The sequence below is a fragment of the Lycium barbarum genome, chromosome 1, assembly GCF_019175385.1.
Source record: "Lycium barbarum isolate Lr01 chromosome 1, ASM1917538v2, whole genome shotgun sequence".
Lineage (NCBI taxonomy): Eukaryota > Viridiplantae > Streptophyta > Magnoliopsida > Solanales > Solanaceae > Lycium > Lycium barbarum.
The window spans coordinates 78181999-78202220 of NC_083337.1; the positions used below are offsets into that span (position 1 = coordinate 78181999).

The window sequence follows — 20222 nt, forward strand, 5'->3', positions numbered from 1 at the left end:
GCTGCAGATGCAAAAATCGGTCAACCCGCGCCCGCCGTAACTCTGGGGGCAAAAAGTGGTGAGTGAAAGCAGTCACGAACTCGTCCCAAGTAGCTGGGGTAGCACCCTCACCCCTGGATAGCTCCCAGGACTCATACCAGTGAGCAGCAACATCCCGTAGTCTATGCGAAGCCAACTCAACAGACTCAGTCTCTGAAGCCCTGACCAAGTCTAGTGAGCGCCGCATCCCCCGAATAAAGTCATTGGGGTCCTCGTCGGGCTTAGAAAATACTCTGGAGGGCCACACAATAGGAACTCTCGAACTCTCAGGCTATCACGCATGTCGTCATCATCATCATCTCTCCGCCCGCGTCTGCGAGCCTATCCCGCTACCAGAGTGGTCAACAACTGCACAGCCTCTCTCAGTGTCCTGTCCTCCGCCCCTGGGTGAGGAGCTGGAGGCTCGGGTGCGGGTACTCGGGCCCATGGAGCTGCTGATGGGCCTGCTCCAGGCTCCTCCGGTGGTGTAGCGGATCCCTCTGAATGGAGCACAACCTCGGGCAAATCATAAACACGAGCCCGGGTAACTCGCTGTGCCTGACTAGTCCCTGCTATCCCTGCCTTGCCCTTCTGGGCCGCCGTTGCATTCTTCGGAGGCATCACTGCAAACACAATAACGAATCAGATCAAAATCATCCTAATAGCACAGCTCTAACGCACAATCTAAGATTCCAAAGAAAAGTGACACCCTAAATGCCCTGTAGCCTCCTGTTTATAGATGTGGTGCACAACACACCGATAAACAAGACTCTACGAGACACGGCCTGTGGACATTCCGAGGACAAACCGCTCTGATACCACTTTTGTCACGACCCAACCCCGTAGGTCATGACTAGTGCCCGATCTGGGCACCCGAACCCATCTATCAAATGCATTCAAGTAAATAGCAGAAGCCGACAAGGCTATATTCCAAATTTAGATAATTTCCAGAAAAATTTCGGCAGAGTTTCCTTTGTTTTACAAACTATCCAAAATAACCCTGTACACAACAAACACCAACAAAGGCCACACAGGGCTAACAAAGCAACGTATAAACATATGCGGACCGGGCGCCTCGGCGTATGGGATCGCCCAAACAATATATACACATATCCATACAGAAAGACCCTAACCTACAAACATGTCCACAGACCTCTAAACTGACCGACAGAATCATATGACGGGACAGGGCCCCGCCATACCCAAATAGTCAGATATACAGAAATATATACATAGCAAAAGATATATATACCAAAAGTGGACTCCGAATCAAAGGGAGTACTCTGAAATAGCAGAAGTGGAGCCTACAGTGGTGGATCACCTGTGTCTATACCTGCGGGCATGAAACGCAGCCCCCGAGGAAAGGAGGTTAGTACGAAAGATGTACTGAGTATGTAAAGCATAGAGTACAGGAATATGGGCCACAACTGAAAGCAAACAGATACAAAGGGAAGTACTGAATGATATATCAAAATTTGTATCAAAACATATATACATAATGCAAATAAAATCATGCAAAGCTCAGGAACGTGGTCACCACTCCGACGCTGGTGCCACAAACAGCATAACACCAGAAGGTTCTAATCTCTGTACATCCCCGAGCACACAAATCAGCATAACATATCACCAGCCATATCACAGCATAACTCCAAACGAAACTCGGCCCTATAGCGAGGTCTCGGGAATCGTAACACAGCATACGGCCGAATTTATCATAGTACGCACGAATCATAACCGGCCCGGGAACCGGTGAACGAAGTCATAATAAGGGCACGAGCGGAGTCGTGAGCAAACAATGCAATTTATATATCAAAATAGTCTTTCGAAACTTGATTACATCATAAGTCATCTCATTAGTCAAAGTAGTCGAATAATTTGTTAGTACGGAAGTTCATTTCACAAAGGTGTTCTCAAAGTGGTACGTATGGCTCAAAATATAGTTTAGTACATTATAGTAATCAAAACATTCTTTCATAGAAGACAATTTCATAACCGAAGATCCCTTATCAAAACTTTTCCAAAAAAAGAGCCTAATAGAACAAATAAGGCATCTCGGGGTTAGCGGGCCCACCTCGGTCAAGTCGAGGTGGCGGACGAGAATCACGGACATTTGGGGTCTATGGGATCATACATAAAGGTTTCGAAGGGATCCGACGACGTTTGCATAGGTTTCAGACATTTGGTTCCTTTCTAGCCAAAATAAGGTCTTTAAGCTTCAATTCAATTGAATGAATAGTAGACATTTTATAATTCGGATTTCGAGGAGCGGGATTGCTCCCGGGGTTCCGATATCAACCTAGCATACCTAAGACATGCCAAAAGAAGGAGTGGGTAGCCTTACATACCTTATATACGACTTACGCTCGCCCAAAACTTAAGTCCCGTTTCGCTCAGAATCTGCAAATGGTCAAAGTTACCAATTGGAGATTTCAAGGCTTAAGAATTCACTTAACTTCATTTTTGTCTACCGAAATTTCGGCAACATTTCCCCTATATATATAACACCCCCGAGACTTAGCTCGACTCAATATACATCAACAACAACAACCCACAATATCACAACATCATAAATTATAGCAAAATCACTCCAATGTCAACATTCTTCCTTTCTACACAAATTAACAACTTTCATCCAAACCTCACAACATCAAATTAACATCCACATTAACATACTCATTTACTCGTTCAAAGTTATTCAAACACATTCCAATAATGTTCCGGGCAATATACTTAAGTCCAAGGGATTCGTCACTTTCTATATTTCATCCGAAACGTCAACAACTACGACGAACATACTAACTCGCATTGTTTCATCCCACATTCATTAGCAACAACCATAATTCACATTTAAAGTCTTACTTTCATAATTATACAAGAATATATAAAAATCATATACTTTCCCATAAGAACCCGCAACCATTTTCAATGCGAATTCAACTCATTAAACATTCATTTATGCCATAAATGCCATAACGACGCAACTAACGAACTAAATAGAATTCAATTCATTTTCTCTACCAAACTAACATGGCTCACGGCCAACACTACTCCACACACACTCACGCCATGCATATACACACCAAAATCCCATAATCTTCATGCAATTCTAATCACTATCACATTCATACAAGTTCCATAGCTAAAAAGTGACAAAATCCTTACCTTTTCTTGAAAATTCGACTTGTCACAAACGTGATCCTTTCGCCAATTAAATTGTATCACGTCGGAGAGCGTCTTGTACTTGTTACAACTACAAGAAGGGCACGATTTTGTCACGACCCAACCCCGTGGGCCGCGACTGGTATCCTAACTGGATACCCATACGTATCTACTTAACAGAATTTCGTACCGTACAGATTTTTTTTTTAAACAGCTGTGTACAGAATCAGGCCAACACAGATGCGGCGCGCGCGAACATATACATACCTGAACATACAGAAATTTACATATAAGCCGATAAGGCTAACATAGCAGACAGAGTCGTGAAATCGTACGCACCTACCTGAACAGATGTAACCCGTAAGCCACATACATATCTACAGGCCTCTACAGACATACAGAGTCATATGACGGGACAGGGCCCCGCCGTACCCAAAATTTCCATACATACAAAATATACGGAAAACAGAAGATATATACCAAAAGTGTACGCTCCGGATCAAAGGAGCTCTTCAGAACAGCAGAATCAGAACCCTACGCTGGCGGCGTATCACCTGGTGCGTCTGTACCTGCGGGCATGTAGCGCAGCCCCCGAAGAACTGGGGGTCAGTACGAAGGATGTACCGAGTATGCAAAGCAGAAACATAACAACATAATCATAATCTGAACTGGAAGCATATGTATATAGCGGACAGAACCATAAATCGAACGGACGGACGGAATCATAATCCCGACAGACGGACAGAATCATGGTTCAGACAGACAGATAGAATCGTAAAACATACGGGCATACAGAATCAGAATCCACACGGACATACAGAATCAGAATCCATACGGACATACAGAATCAGAATCCATACGGACATACAGAATCAGAATCCATACGGACATACAGAATCAGAATCCATACGGACATACAGACTAAATCGTAATCCAGACGGACGGACAGAAGTATGCCGGACAGAATTATGCATGCAGAGTCATACAGAGTCATACAGAATCATACAGAGGCATGTTCTTGTATAAATGGTGATGGCACATGCATACATACATACAGATCCCGGCCCTGTCTGGGGGCGCGGTAAACAGAACCCGACCCTCTTAGTACGGGACGCGGTGGACAGACAGAATCAGATCAGATCATATGCCATCCTGGCCGCCATCCCCATACACAGATCATAATATCATAATCATACAGATATAACATATCCTGGCCCGCACGCCGAGGGACGCGGTGAACAATGCAGAGAAACATGCACGATAATAGAACCTGGCCCGGGACGCAGTGAAGGAATGCATTGAGACAGCCACGAACAGATTAATGAGAAACCACATACATACAGACTCACATACAGACTCAATCAGACTGAAGGGTGCCAAACGGCGAGCCAAATCAGAGTATCCAGATAGTATGCATAGTACGCGCCTATATCCTACTTGGGAAGGCACGACAAATTATTATCAGAATCAGATTCTCAGATGTTCAGAAGTCATTTTGTATGAATTGCATAAAAATAGTCATATCATAACCAAAATAATAGTCCAGATGTTTTCTGAGAAAATCGAACAAAACGGAAGTATTTAAAGTTATACAGAAGATATCGGGCCTTGTGGGCCCGCCTCGGACCAACTCGAGGCAACATATGTAAATTACTGATAATAGACCTTATGAGGTCATCCATAATCGTTTGGAAGTGTTCCGACTCCGTTTAGGGAAGTTTCGTACAAAAATTCACTTTAAAGGCAATTTGTAAGAAAATGGTTTCAATTGTACTGAAGGAATTGGAGCGGTTTTCCGTCTCGAATTCCAAGGAACGGAGTCGTACTTAAGGCTCGCGGCCGAGCCTATCACATCCAGAACATGCCTAAGAATAAAGGGGAAGGCTTTACATACCTCAATTGCGCCTTATGCTCGCTTAGCTTCACTTCCAATTTCGTCCAAAATCTACAAATGGTCATGTTTACCAATTGTCAAATTCAAGCCTTTAAGAATCCAAATTTTATTACTTGCCTACCGAAATTTCGGCAGCATTTCCCCTATACATATAGCCTCCCCGAGATTCAACTCGGCTCAACACAACCAACAACAACCCAACAACAACATCAACAATTTTCATAATTCACAATATACGCAATTAGTCTACTTTACGACATAATGCAATAATCCTCATTTTGACTTCACACTTCCAAATCAATACCAACATATGTCGTAAAACAGCCCGCACATTATTTTCCAAATTTTCCCAACCAACCAATTCGCGATATAACTATTTAATAATTTTATTTCCGCAAAGAGGTCAAAATTAACACTAACAACATCAGTAACAACACCCTCCACATTCTACAAGTTAAATACATTTGTTTTCATCCAAAATTTTCTTCAAACCCCATTCTACAATTCAGCCATACCAACAAACGAATTTATCACGTTATTTCTTCGTTCTAATCCGTTAAAACTCTAAATAAACTTGTTAACAATAAAAAAAAGCCTTATTCATACCTTAAGTGCACAGCCACCACGTCCACCCTCTTATTTTTAGTTGACTTTTAGCTCAAATCGAAGGCAACGTGACGTAGAACACTTTTCTCTTCATGGGCTTCGGGATTCGGGGCTCCGATTTTGATCAAAAACTGATTTTTTTTCTCTAGGCTCTCCTCTCTCTTTTTCTCTAGAGTTTTCCAGGTTTCTTGATCTGAAAATGAGGGAGAGAAACTGATTTTTTTTCTATTAAAAGCGTGGGTAATGGGCCTGACCCGAATTGGAATCGGGTTGGGCCCATTTCACTGCCCAGCTTGACCTTTCGACCTTAAAACGTTCATATCTCCTTGTACCGACGTCGCCTGGGAGCCCACGACCTACCATTGGAAAGCTATTTCAATTAGCTACAACTTTTATTTCTGGGCGTTTTCCCAAATTCCAAACTTATAATGCCGTTGTTTTTCCCCTCCAAGTCAGGTCATCCGAAAACGTTTTCTTAAAAATATTCGTTTGGAGGGCTTCCACTTTGATTTGGCCCCAGGGCCCTTCACGGGTTGTGTTTAACTTTACATATACGATTCATATAACTATTCACATGTCCCAAAAAAAATCTTGATGTGTGAGCCCCACCTCAGCTTACAAATAATTCGACGTTCGAAAATGCAGGATATAACATTCTCCCCCCCTTTAGAACATTCGTCCTCGAATGTTCGATTGACCTTAGGGGGTCTCGTGACACTTCGGGGAGGTTCCTTTCTTTCCTTCAAAATTCCTTTCAACGTTACGATTGCCATCAACATCTTTCACCTCTTGCCACACTTCTCGGTTCCTTACAACGTTATCATAATTTCACGTTACATCAAACAGGTTCATAACTAGAGCCAGACGCACAAAAGCATATCGAACAGATTCATAGTCGAAGCCAGATGTACGGAAGTATGTCAGACAAATCTGAGATCGGAGTCAGACGTACAAAGAGGTATCAGCCAGATTCGAAATCAGAATCAGACGTACAGAAATGTATCAGACAGAGTCGTAATCAGAATCAGACATACGGAAATGTATCAGACAGACGCGTGATCAAAATCAGACGTACAGAGATGTATCAGACAGATTCATATCCAGAATCAGACACACAGAGGCGTGTCAGACAGATTCGTAATCAGAGTCAATCGTGCAGGGGTGTGTCAAACAGAAACGTATTCAGAATCAGACGTACAAAGATTTATCAGACGGGAACATAATCGAATTCAGGAGTACAGAGGCGTAATAGGCAGAGCCTTATCAGAATCGGAAGTGCAGAAGTGTAACAGATAGAATCTGAATTAGAATCAGATCACTCCTATTAAGGCTCCAGTGATTTATGGAAATTTCTCTTATTTGTAAACTTGTTCGCCAAGTTGTCATACAAATCGTCTTACGTGTCGCTTATCGATTCTTCTGAAGCATTCTGCTTATTCATATTTCTTATCCTTCATCTTTCCTACTATTCATACTCATTTTCCTTTCCAGATATCGTCACACCAGACTAAGTTATAATGTAATCGGGGTTTTTCTATTCTTTGACAGCATTCGTGTCCTCACCCCCGCTTCGTTTCATGTATTCGATTTAGTAAAACCTTCCGTCTATCACAACATCAGCCGCCGGGACTCGGCTCTCGACCCATACATGCATCAGACGAAAATCGTACACATACACATACACACATACAGATATATTTACTAATATGTTGCTGGCGAACGTCTCTGACTGTTATTCGAATTCGCTCAATTTCCCGAGCGGCATTGCACCTTTTCTTTTCGCCCACTTAGTCCGCCTCGTTTTACGCGACCCCTGCAAGGGCACTAGTTACTCCACACATTCTCTTTCCCTTTAGGTTACCCCAAATTTCCATTTATATCTATCATACTTATACTAGTGAAAAATTTTGCATTACTTCCCAGGGGGGGTCACCCATCCCAGAATTGCCCTGGCCTTAGCACGCTTAAACTCGGAACTTTCATGCATTTTAGCGCGTTACAGCTAATATAATTTCGTCGATTGCCCCGCACGACCTTTGTCACGTAACTTAGGGCAGATCGGGGTCTTAGCAAATTTTTGGAAAATTCTCGTAGCGGGTCCCACCCCCGGCTAAGTCGTACCATTACCCTGTTGCCTTTCTGAATCTTCAATATTAACTTTCATACACATATACATATGATTACAGACAGCCCACAGATTTAAGTCTTCATCCAACAAATTCCGTCTCCAAATAGTCGGCAAAATCTGATAAAATATTACCGTAAGATGCTCTCGAACCACCAACAGAAGAAAACTAAATTCCGACGAGTATCGCGGACCTTTTTGTACTCAATCTACATATTTACCTCCTTATTCCTGAAAACATTTGGGCAGAGTTTCCCCTGTATTTCTTACTATCTGAAACCTGTACACCAGAAATACCAACCATGCCTCACAGGGCCAACACATGCACGCATATATAAACATCATATCATGTCATATCACAGCCACACGGGGCTGCTAACTTCAAATAAGAATTACAACGACGTCGACACTTACCACACGTGCCCAACTCAAACGGCATCGGAGGCACTTTCCTGTTTACTTTCAGCTGAGATTTCTAGATTCACACTGACGGTGGGGACATCTCAGTCGCCCTTGCCTTTAATCACTAGGTCTCTAATCCTTTTTAAATTTCTGTCGTCGTCATTGAACAACATTTTACGGATATCATACACACATCGAAAATTCTAGGAAACTTATGTACTCATAACTGATCAATCTCGGGTCTAACCTGGGGAGCTGCCGTGGGAACTGTGTCCCTCATCATCGTCATCTGTCTGGCCCCCATTCGCCTGGGCCCCGCTATTACCTGCATCTGAATCGGAGGAGTATAGGTAGCCCGGCAATTCCTGGTTCACTGATGGCCAGGACAAAGGACTAGAGTAGGGCGTAACACTCTCTGGAGAAGCCTGTCTAACATAATGCTCCACTACAGGAGCTACTGGCATGTCCTCGGGGACCTCCTCCTCCGGCGTCCCAGGCAGATATATAGGGATTGTTCTGTGACTATATGTGATCGTTGCACTAAAGCTGACTTGATAGAATTGGATATGCTGGAATTCGATGTCATTATGGGTATGGACTGGTTAGCTTCCTGTTATGCTAATGTTGACTGCCAGAAAAAGGTAGTCCGTTTTCAGTTTCCAAGGGAACCAGTTATAGAGTGGTTCGGGTCTACAGCATCGCCGAGGGGTAAGTTTATTTCGTACCTCAAGGCTAAGAAGATGATTCAGAAAGGCTATATCTATCACTTGGTTCGTATGCACGACACTACCGCTGAGACACCTACTATTCAGTCTGTTCCGGTCGTTAATGAATTCCCAGACGTATTTCCTGATGAGCTTCCGGGTCTTCCGCCCGAGCGGGAGATAGATTTTACTATAGAGTTATTGCCGGATACGCAGCCTATATCTATTCCTCCGTACATAATGGCACCGGCTGAATTGAAGGAGTTGAAAGAGCAGCTGAAAGATTTGTTGGATAAAGGTTTTATCAGACCCAGTACATCACCCTGGGGAGCGCCGGTATTATTTGTAAGAAAGAAATATGGGTCACTGCGAATGTGTATTGATTATCGGCAATTAAATAAGGTGACTATAAAGAATAAATATCCCCTCCCCCGAATTGATGATTTGTTTGATCAGTTGCAGGGTGCTAAATATTTTTCAAAGGTGGATCTGCGCTCAGGTTATCATCAGGTGCGAGTGCGAGAATCTGATATCCCAAAGACTGCTTTCAGGACCCGGTACGGGCATTATGAATTCAGAGTTATGTCTTTCGGGTTGACTAATGCTCCAGCAGTATTTATGGATCTGATGAATCGGGTATTTCGGCCTTTCCTGGACATGTTCGTGATTGTTTTTATCGATGATATTTTGATTTATTCACGATCAGCAGAAGAGCATTCAGATCATTTGAGGACAGTACTTGGCACTCTCCGTCAACAAAAATCATATGCTAAATTTTCCAAATGTGAATTTTGGTTAACTTCGGTGGCTTTCTTGGGGCATATTGTCGGAGCAAACGGCATTCGGGTCGATACGCAGAAGATTGAGGCCGTACAGAATTGGCCCAGGCCTACTACACCGACAGAGGTACGCAGTTTTCTGGGGTTAGCCGGGTATTATCGAAGGTTCGTGGAAAATTTTTCTTCCATAGCAGCACCACTGACGAAGCTTACTCAGAAAGCAGCGAAATTTCAGTGGACTGATGTTTGCGAGCGCAGCTTCCAGACGTTGAAAGAAAAATTAATTACAGCTCCAGTTTTAGCTCTTCCAGAAGGATCAGATGGGTATGTTGTCTACTGTGATGCCTCTGGTATTGGGATAGGTTGTGTGTTGATGCAGCACGGTCGAGTCATAGCCTATGCTTCTCGACAGCTCTGACCGCACGAGAAGAATTATCCCACTCATGATCTTGAGTTGGCCGCGGTGATTCATGCTTTGAAGATTTGGCGGCATTATTTATATGGGGTCCATGTTGATATTTATACGGACCATAAGAGCCTCCAGTATATTTTTAAACAGAAAGAACTGAATTTGCGGCAGAGAAGATGGCTTGAATTATTGAAAGATTATGACGTTGATATTCTGTACCATCCTGGGAAAGCCAATGTGGTAGCGGATGCACTTAGCCGCAAGTCCATGGGTAGCTTGGCTGATGTACCACCTGGTAAGAAAGACTTGGTTCGTGAAATTCATCAGTTGGCCAGCCTTGGAGTTCATTTGGCAGATTTTGGAGATTCTGGGATTTCTATTCGGGCAGTTGTTGAATCATCTATTATAGAAGAGGTAAAGCAGCGTCAGTTTGAAGATCCTATTTTGGTTCAGTACAGAGATGTGGCCCTTAATAAAGACAAGACTCCGTTTGAAATTTCACCTGAAGGGGTATTATTATATGAAGGCAGATTCTGTGTTCCGGATGTTGCAGGCCTACGGCGACAAATCATGGGCGAGGCGCATAATGCACGGTATTCTGTTCATCCTGGTTCCACAAAAATGTATCATGATCTCAGAAGTTTGTACTGGTGGGACGGTATGAAGAAAGATATTGCAGAGTTCGTTAGTCAGTGCCCGAATTGTCAGCAGGTTAAAATTGAACACCAGAAGCCCGGTGGGTTATTACAGGAGATGGAAATTCCAGCCTGGAAATGGGAGATGATTAATATGGATTTCGTTGTTGGGTTACCGCGCACTCCACGCAGGTACGATTCCATTTGGGTTATTGTTGACAGATTGACGAAATCAACCCATTTTCTTCCAGTTCGGACTACTTATTCGACCGAGGATTATGCGAGATTATATATCAGGGAGATAGTCAGACTTCACGGAGTCCCTGTATCTATTATTACTGACTGAGGTGCCCAGTTTACGGCAAATTTCTGGAGGTCATTTCAGGAAGGATTAGGGACTCAGGTGAGCCTCAGTACAGCTTTTCATCCTCAGTCCGACGGGCAGGCCGAGCGCATTATTCAGACGCTGGAAGATATGTTGCGGGCCTGCGTTATTGATTTCAGAGGCAGCTGGGATGATCATTTGCCGCTTATTGAATTTGCCTATAATAACAGTTATCACTCCAGCATTCAGATGGCACCGTACGAGGCCCTTTATGGTAGAAAATGCAGATCTCCTATTGGTTGGTTCGACGTGGGCGAGACTAAGTTAATTGGACCAGATGTGATCCAGGAAGCGGTGGATAAAGTAAAACTTATTCGGGAGCAATTATTAGCTGCTCAGAGTCGGCAGAAAGCTTATGCAGATAGACGACGTCGGCCGTTAGAGTTCCAGATTGGCGACTGGGTATTCCTGAAGGTGTCGCCTATGAAGGGTGTTATGAGATTCGGTAAAAAGGGTAAGTTGAGCCCGCGGTATATCGGGCCATATCGGATCGTTCGAAAGATAGGCGAGGTCGCCTATGAGCTTGACTTACCATCCGATTTGGAGGCAGTACACCCGGTATTTCATGTGTCCATGCTGCGAAAATGTATTGGTGATCCTTCCAGAATATTCCCAGTGGATGAAATTCAGGTAACGGAAGCTCTGTCTTATGAAGAGCAGCCTATAACTATTCTAGACCGACAGGTACGGAGACTACGCACTAAGGAAGTGCCTTCTGTTAAAGTCCTGTGGCGCAACAACAATCGGGAGGAAATGACCTGGGAGGCGGAAGATGAGATGAAGAAGAAATACCCCCACTTGTTCCCGACGTCCACAGGTAATCTAAACTTTTCAGTTTGTTGTGTTGATTGACAAAATGAATTACGTATGCCAATATACACAGGGACTCCCCCGTTATATTATAAGACTAATTTAACATTCGGGGATGAATGTTCTTAAGGGGGGGAGAATGTTATATCCCGTGTTTTCGCATAATCGGAAATCGTGAAAATAATTAAGACTTGCATGTTAGAAGGAAATAATTGACTTTAGTTAAAATGTCTATGTTGGTTATGAAAATATTGGTGTGGAAATGTGAAGGAAGTCCAAGGGCAAAAATTGGAATTTCGGAAATTAGTTTCGGGAATTACAAAACGAGATTTTAACGAATTGGGCCAAGAAAAATTTGATGAAAATTGGAGCCCAAGTTCTAGGGGTGGCCGGCCAAAGGCTTGGCCCAGGCCCCATTTTAAGTGGTCATGTGATTATCACATGACCCTTAATCTAGTATATATCCATATCCCCTTTAGAATTTTCAAGAAAACCAATCAAAACAAAAAAAAATTGAAGAACACCTCAAGGGAGGCTCTCGGCCGAACCCCCTTCAAAGCAAAAAAAAAAATTCCCAAGCCTTTGTTTCTAATCTAAAAATCGTGTCCTTCTTGTAGTTGTAACAAGTACAAGACGCTCTCCGACGTGATACAATTTATTTGGCGAAAGGATCACATTTGCGACAAGTCGTATTTTCAAGAAAAGGTAAGGATTTTATCACTTTTGAGTTATGGAACTTGTATGAATGTGATAGTGATTAGAATTGCATGAAGATTATGGGATTTTGGTGTGTATATGCATGGCGTGTGTGTGTGTGAAGGTTGTAGTTGGCCGTGAGCCATGTATTGTGGAAGGCAAGATGAGTTTGATTTTGTTTAGTTTGTTAGTTGCGTCGTTGCGACATTTATGACGTAAATGAATGTTTAACGAGTTGAATTGGCATTGGAAATGGTTGCGGGTTTTTATGGGAAGGTATATGATTTTGTATATTCTTGTATAATTGTGAAAGTAAGATTTTTAAAATGTGAATTATGGTTGTTGTTAACGAATTTGGAATGAAACAACGCGAGTTAGTATGTTCGTCGTAATTGTTGACGTTTTGGATGCGATATGGAAAGTGACGAATCGTTTGAACTTATGTATGTTGCTTGGAACATTATTGGAATATGTTTGAATAACCTTGAATGAGGAAATGCATACGATAATGTGGACATTAGTTTGGTATTGCGAAGTTTGAATGAAAGTTGTCGATTTATATAGAAAGGAAGAATATTGACGCTATAGTGACTTTTGTTGTGGCTTATGATGTTTGTGATGTTGTGGGTTGCTGTGTTGATATATATTGAGTCGAGCTAAGTCTCGGGGGTGTTATATATATAGGGGAAATGCTGCCGAAATTTCGGTAGACAAAAATGAAGTTAAGTGAATTCTTAAGCCTTGAAATCTCTAATTGGTAACTTTGACCATTTGCAGATTCTGAGCGAAACGGGACTTAAGTTTTGGGCGAGCGTAAGTCGTATATAAGGTATGTAAGGCTACCCACTCCTTCTTTTGGCATGTCTTAGGTATGCTAGGTTGATATCGGAACCCCGGGAGCAATCCTGCTCCTCGAAATCCGAATTATTAAATGTCTACTATTCATTCAATTGAATTGAAGCTTAAAGACCTTATTTTGGCTAGAAAGGAACCAAATGTCTGAAACTTATGCAAACGTCGTTGGATCACTTCGAAACTTTTATGTATGATCCCATAGACCCCAAATGTCCGTGATTCTCGTCCGCCACCTCGACTTGACCCGAGGTGGGCCCGCTAACCCCGAGATGCCTTGTTTGTTCTATTAGGCTCTCTCTTTGTAAAAGTTTGACAAGGGACCTTGACTGTGAAATCGTCTATTATAAAATAATGTTTTGATTAACACAATATGCTAAACTATGTTTTGGGTTATAAATACCATTTCGGGAGCACTTTTGTAAAATGAACTCCGTACTAACTAATTGTTCGACTATTTTTACTAAAGACTTGACTTATGATTTTATCAAGTTCTAAAGAATATTTTGACATACAAATTGCATTGTTTGCTCACGACTCCGCTCGTGCCCTTATTATGATTCGTTCACCGGTTCCCGGGCCGGTTATGATTCGTGCGCACTATGATAAATTCGGCCGTATGCTGTGTTACGATTCCCGAGACCTCGCCATAGGGTCGGGTTCCGTTTGGTGTTGTGCTGTGATATGGCTGGTGATATGTTATGATGATATGTGTGCTCGGGGATGTACGGAGATTTGAACCTTCTGGTGTTATGCTGTGTGTGGCACCAGTGTCGGAGTGGTGACCACGTTCCTGAGCTTTGCATGATTTTGTTTGCATTATGTATATATGATTTTGATATAGATTCTAATATACGGTTCAGTATTCCCCTTTTTGTATCCTGTTTATTTTCAGTTGTGAGGCTCATATTTCTGTACTCTATGCTTTACATACTCAGTACATCTTTCGTACTGACCCCCTTTCTTCGGGGGCTGCGTTTCATGCCCGCAGGTACAGACACAGGCAACCCACCACTGTAGGCTCCACTTCTGCTATTTCGGAGTACTCCCTTTGATTCGGAGTCCACTTTTGGTATATATATCTTTTGCTATGTATATATTTCTGTATATCTGACTATTTAGGTACGGCGGGGCCCTGGGTCGTGACAGGAAGATCAAGAGAAAACATCCTTTATTACCCAATATGGGACTTATTGTTATAATGTCATGCCTTTTGGACTAAAAAATGTCGGTGCAACTTACCAACGCCTAGTTAATGGAATGTTCGAAGAACAAATAGGGAAAACAATAGAAGTTTATATTGACGACATGGTGGTCAAGTCCCTGGAAACAGAGGACCATTTAAAGCATTTGCAGGAAACTTTCGATGTGCTCCGCAAGTATAACATGAAGCTCAACCCGGAAAAATGTGCCTTCGGTGTTCGGTCTGGCAAATTTTTGGGTTTCATGGGGTCAAACCAAGGGATTGAAATCAACCCGGACAAGATCAAGGCCATCGAGGACATCGAGGTAGTGAATAACGTCAAAGGAGTGCAGAGGCTCACCGGAAGGATAGCGGCGTTGAGTCGCTTCATATCGAGGTCCTCGGATAAGAGTCATCGTTTCTTCTCCTTACTGAGAAAGAAGAATGATTTCGTTTGGACACCGGAGTGTCAAAGAGCTTTACAAGAATTAAAGCGATACTTGTCCAGCCCACCGCTGTTGCACACACCAAAACCGGACGAGCAGCTTTTTCTCTACCTTGCTGTCTCCGAGGTAGCGGTAAGTGGCATTTTGGTTCGAGAAGAATCAGGTACGCAATTCCCTATTTATTATGTAAGTAGAACTTTAGAGGATGCGGAGACCCGTTATCCCCACCTGGAAAAATTGGCATTGGCATTGGTAAGTGCTTCTAGAAAACTCAAGCCCTACTTTCAATGCCATCCGATATGTGTAGTGACTACGTACCCCCTAAAAAACATCATGCATAAATCGGAATTATCGGGTAGACTAACTAAATGGACCGTAGAAATTAGCGGATATGATATCGAATACAAACCTCGAACGGCCATCAAGTCCTAGATCTTGGCCGATTTTGTGGCGGATTTCACCCCGGCTATGGTCCCCGAGGTTGAGAAAGAACTTCTGCTAACCTCGGGGAAAGCCTCGGGTATTTGGTCACTACATACGGACGGAACCTCGAACCTCAAAGGTTCCGGGCTAGGAATCGTCCATAGAACCCCGGCCGGGGATGCCGTTCGATAATCCATTAGAACTGTTAAATTGACTAACAATGAAGCCGAGTATGAGGCTATGATTGCAGGTTTGGAGTTAGCCCGGAGTATGGGGGCCGAAATAATCGAGGTGAAGTGCGATTCGCTCTTGGTCGTAAATCAGGTGAACGACGTCTTCGAGGTCAAGGACGAACGAATGCAGAGGTATCTGAAAAAAATCCAAGTGATACTACACCGATTTAAAGAGTGGACCATACAACATGTACCGAGGTAGCAGAACAGTGAAGCCGATGCATTGGCCAATTTGGGATCTTCGATCGAAGGGGAAGAAATCAATCCCGGGACTACGGTACACTTGATGAATACGGCGATAGAAATTGGACATGCCGAAATAAACACAATGGGTTTAACTTGGGATTGGCGCAACAGGTACATCGATTACTTGCGTAAGGAAAAGCTCCCGAACGACCCAAAAGAATCACAGTCATTAAGGACGAAAGCTGCGCGTTTCTGCTTGGTAGACGACCAATTGTATCAACGGTCTTTCTTCGGACCCCTGGCGAAGTGTTGGGTCCCGGAGAAACGGAGTATGTGATGAGAGAGGTGCACGAAGGAACCTGCGGCAACCACTCCGGTGTTGAAGTTCTGGTCCGAAAGATTATCAGGGCCGGTTATTATTGGAACCGGATGGAGGAAGATTCAAAGAATTTTGTCCGGAAATGTGACGGGTGTTAGAGACATGCACCGATGATTCATCAGCCCGGGGAGTTGCTGCATTCGGTGGTGTCACCGTGGCCTTTCATTAAGTGGGGAATGGACATTCTTGGTCCATTGCCATGGGCACCAGGTAAAGCCCGATTTATTTTGTTTATGACTGACTATTTCTCCAAATGAGTTGAAGCACAGGCCTTCGAAAAAATCAGAGAAAAGGAGGTCATTGACTTCATATGGGACCACATCATATGTCGTTTCGGCATCCCTGCCGAGATAACTTGTGATAACGGCCCCCAGTTCGTGGGTGGCAGAGTCAACGATTTCCTCGAAGGGTTGAAGATCAAGAAAATTGTGTCAACTCCATATCACTCATGTGCGAACGGACAGGCGGAATCCACGAACAAAACAGCAATCCAAAATCTGAGGAAAAGACTCGAAGCATCAAAGCATCACTGGAGGGAAATATTACCAGAGGTATTGTGGGCTTACAGAACCATATCGAAATCTAGCACAGGGGAAACTCCTTTCTCGTTGGTCTACGGGGCCGAAGCCCTTATTCCCGTAGAAGTTGGTGAACCGACTCTCCGGTTCAGCTATACTACCGAGGAGTCAAACGAGGAGGCCATGGCCATAAAACTCGACCTCACCGCGAAAACGCGTTGGTCCGTATTGCAGCTCAGAAACAGAGAATGGAAAGGTACTACAATCGGAGAGCCAATTTTTGGCATTTCCAAGTTAGGGACTTGGTGCTTCGGAAAGTTACCTTGAACACCAAGAATCCCAACGAAGGAAAACTGGGATAACCGAGATAACGGGCAAAGGATCGTACCAGTTGGAATCCATGGACGGGCAACAGTTGCGTAATAACTTAAATGTGGCTCATCTGAAAAGATACTACTGCTAAGGTATGGACTCCCCATGTTTTTCTTTTAACCTTTCTCTTTTGCAAGAGGTCAAGTACCGGATACAATCTAGGTCTGAAAACACGTGTTGCACTCTTTTCCTTAGTACGGTTTTGTCCCAAAATGGGTTTTCCGACAAGGTTTTTAATGAGGCAACAAGTACAACGTGTTACTCGACGAAGACAAGGACAAACGCCCGGAAACTCGGGGTCACACCCTACGAATGGGGACTTAATAGCGCTTACCCGATCGTGCAGCTCGGATAAGCACTAGGGGACTATTATACCCACTTCGAAGCTTACCCCGGTTAGCGAAAATCGGAGGAGCTCAGCAAAACAAGACCGGACCTTCTGCAGTAGGTTTCGATGTAAGGACCAAACGATCAGAATGAATCGTGTCCACTCAATATTTGCTACGGCACAACCAAGACCGAACCTTCGACAGTAGGTTTCGATGTAAGGACCAAACGATCAGAATGAATCGTGTCCATCAATATTTGCTACGGCAAAACCAAGACCGGACCTTCTGCAGTAGGTTTCGATGTAAGGGCCAAATGATCAGAATGAATCGTGTCCATTTAGTATTTGCTACGGCAAAAGCAGAAGGAAACAAAACTCCCACAATGTATGTACAAATACTTGTAATACAAAAATCATCAAAAGTTCGGATAACGATATCTCGGATGTCTTCTTGTTAAAACACTACCCCGATGATTATCGCTATATTTCGGCATTACTTCATTCATATACCATATTCCGGGCACTACGATCGAAATTCGACAAAGGCAACAAGGTCATAATGAACCGAGCCAAAACTGTTAATCCCTCAAACGGGGACTGTTACATCAAAATTTAGCTAAGGCTGAGATTCAAGTGTCTGAAAAATACCGGCCCTGAAAAATAGCCGAAAAATACCGGCCCTAAAAATGCCCATCGTGATTCGGAGACGTCCGAATTCACAAAGCATAAGGTAAGTCCCACCGGCAAAAACTCCAGAAAATTCCCGGACAAAATGTACCGGATGAAGAGAAAAGCCGATATTCAGGCACAGTCAAAAATAGTGACTCCTTAAAACGGACCGACAATTCGGGCAGAAGTCATAACAAACATTCAAACAAAGTAAAGAATCAAGAAAAATGCATGTTCTATTTATACAAAAGATTTTTACATCGGAGACTCCTGCAAAAGACAAAAAATAAAAGGCTAAGTATAGGCCCTAATCTATCTGGTATGGCTGGATCCGGAGTGCTCGGACACTGTCCGCTCGGAGTCATCGGAGTCAGCCCCGAGGGCACCCTTAGCCTCTTCCTCGACTCTTTTAACCTCGAGTATCAGGGCCGGAAGATCCGCAAAGCCATGCTCGGCTTGCTCAAGAGTGATCCTCCGAGACTTCCACTTTTCATACTCAGCGGTAATAGTAGTATGAGCCTCGGCGACCTCCACGCTTTTTAGAGATTCTTCCAAATCGGCCTCGGCCTGGGCTAGCTTTGCCACCAGAACATCCCGAGCCTCTTCGAGGACATTTTGCATTTGAGTGGCCGACTCGAGCTCGGCCTTGAGAGTATCATTAGCATCGACCGTCTCCGCGAGCTCGGTTTTTAGATCATCACATATCTGGGCCATAAGATCGTCCACCTCTTGCTGAGCACGGACAAAGGCTTTGTTGACAAGCACCACACTCTGCAAATGAAGTCAAAATCCTGAATAAACGAGATTAAAATTCTCAATGAAATTATGCGAAGATGGTTGATATACTTACTCGATTGCCCGCGTGCATACCCTCGTTAATGAGGCACTGCCAAGGGACTCCGTTCATCTTTCGTTTGTCCGAGTCTGAGACAAGGGGCCTCAGGTAGCTTGCCACGCCCACCGGGCGAGAAAGAAAACTGCAATCCTCAGGAACGGTGATCACAGCCGATCTTGTCCTCCTCGGTTCCACACTAGGGGCCAGAAAGGTGCGGACCAAGCTATCCCTAACACCGGACTCGGTGGTCCGACTAGCCTCCCTCGTGGCTCAAGGGATCGGGAGATGTCCGAAACCAGCAGCTTCGCCGGTAGCTGGAGGGGTGTCCAAAAACATGTCTTCGAACTCATCCGATCTTGAAGCCGGGGCTGGAGAACTTGGAAGGACTTCAGCAGCTTCGGCAAAGGCAGGGATCTCCGACGTTGCAGCAGCCTCATGGTCGGGCATCGGATGAACATTAATGGGGACTTCGGTCTCCGGGACCGGCTCAGTCCTTTGACCAGCTTCAACAGCGGGTGCCTCCCAAGGTCTTCTTGTCCTTTGCAGAGGGGTCTCTTCGGAAGAAACATCGCCTGAAATATCAATGAATTCAATCGACCTTAGAGGAGTCAGGTAATGAATTTCTTCTTCACCTGTGTATAATGCCGGAGCTGAAGGTCCTTCCCCAGCTGAAGGAGGTGGTGAAACGGTAATGCCCCCCTCCGGAATGGAAGCCATGGAAGGGGCAACACTGATCCTCCGAACGAGGAGCTCGGGCTCTGCTTCATCCCTTAAAGTCCTAACGACACTCCTCGCCCTTTTCTTCGGTTTCTGCCCTTTGTCTGAGGGCCTTTTTCTCTTGGCGGCGGCAGCAAGGATACGAGATGCACCCGCTGAATCGAACTCAGGTACCGACGTTGCGGGTTCGGCTGCTGACTCCGGCCTTGGATCCACCGAGCCTTTAGGTAAACCTGAGAATCGAAGATGTTACAGAAGGGTAGAAGATGCAATGAATAACGGATAGGAGCAAAGTATTACCGTGGTTCTGGGCGACCCATCGGCCACGTGACAGGTGACCCCATGTCCGATCGTCGTGGGCATGTTGGCTAAAGAGAGCAGTAACCCATTCGTTGAGATTCCGAACGACCAGAGGAATCCAACCCACAGCTAATATAAGTAAGAGGACAATTAGTGAGA

The 20222-nt window shown here is 44.1% G+C and overlaps 1 protein-coding gene across 3 annotated transcripts in view; it reads right to left on the bottom strand.

Annotated features, from left to right (window-relative positions):
* Positions 1 to 3396: 3396 nt before the first annotated feature.
* The window catches only part of LOC132636059 (uncharacterized), a 32825-nt gene continuing 15999 nt past the window's right edge, over positions 3397 to 20222 (bottom strand). The window contains exons 3-4 of one of the 3 annotated variants that reach the window (XR_009580973.1): positions 19062 to 20192; positions 18478 to 18982 (exon numbers count right to left, since the gene is read on the bottom strand). Coding sequence is in view for 1 of the 3 variants with exons in the window: in XM_060352742.1 (XP_060208725.1) it covers positions 18524 to 18982; positions 19062 to 19118 (516 nt within the window). In the remaining 2 variants the exon portion in view is untranslated. Of the gene's footprint in view, positions 3747 to 18477; positions 18983 to 19061; positions 20193 to 20222 lie in introns of those variants that run through there. The other 2 variants (XM_060352742.1, XM_060352736.1) reach the window with 2 other exon arrangements.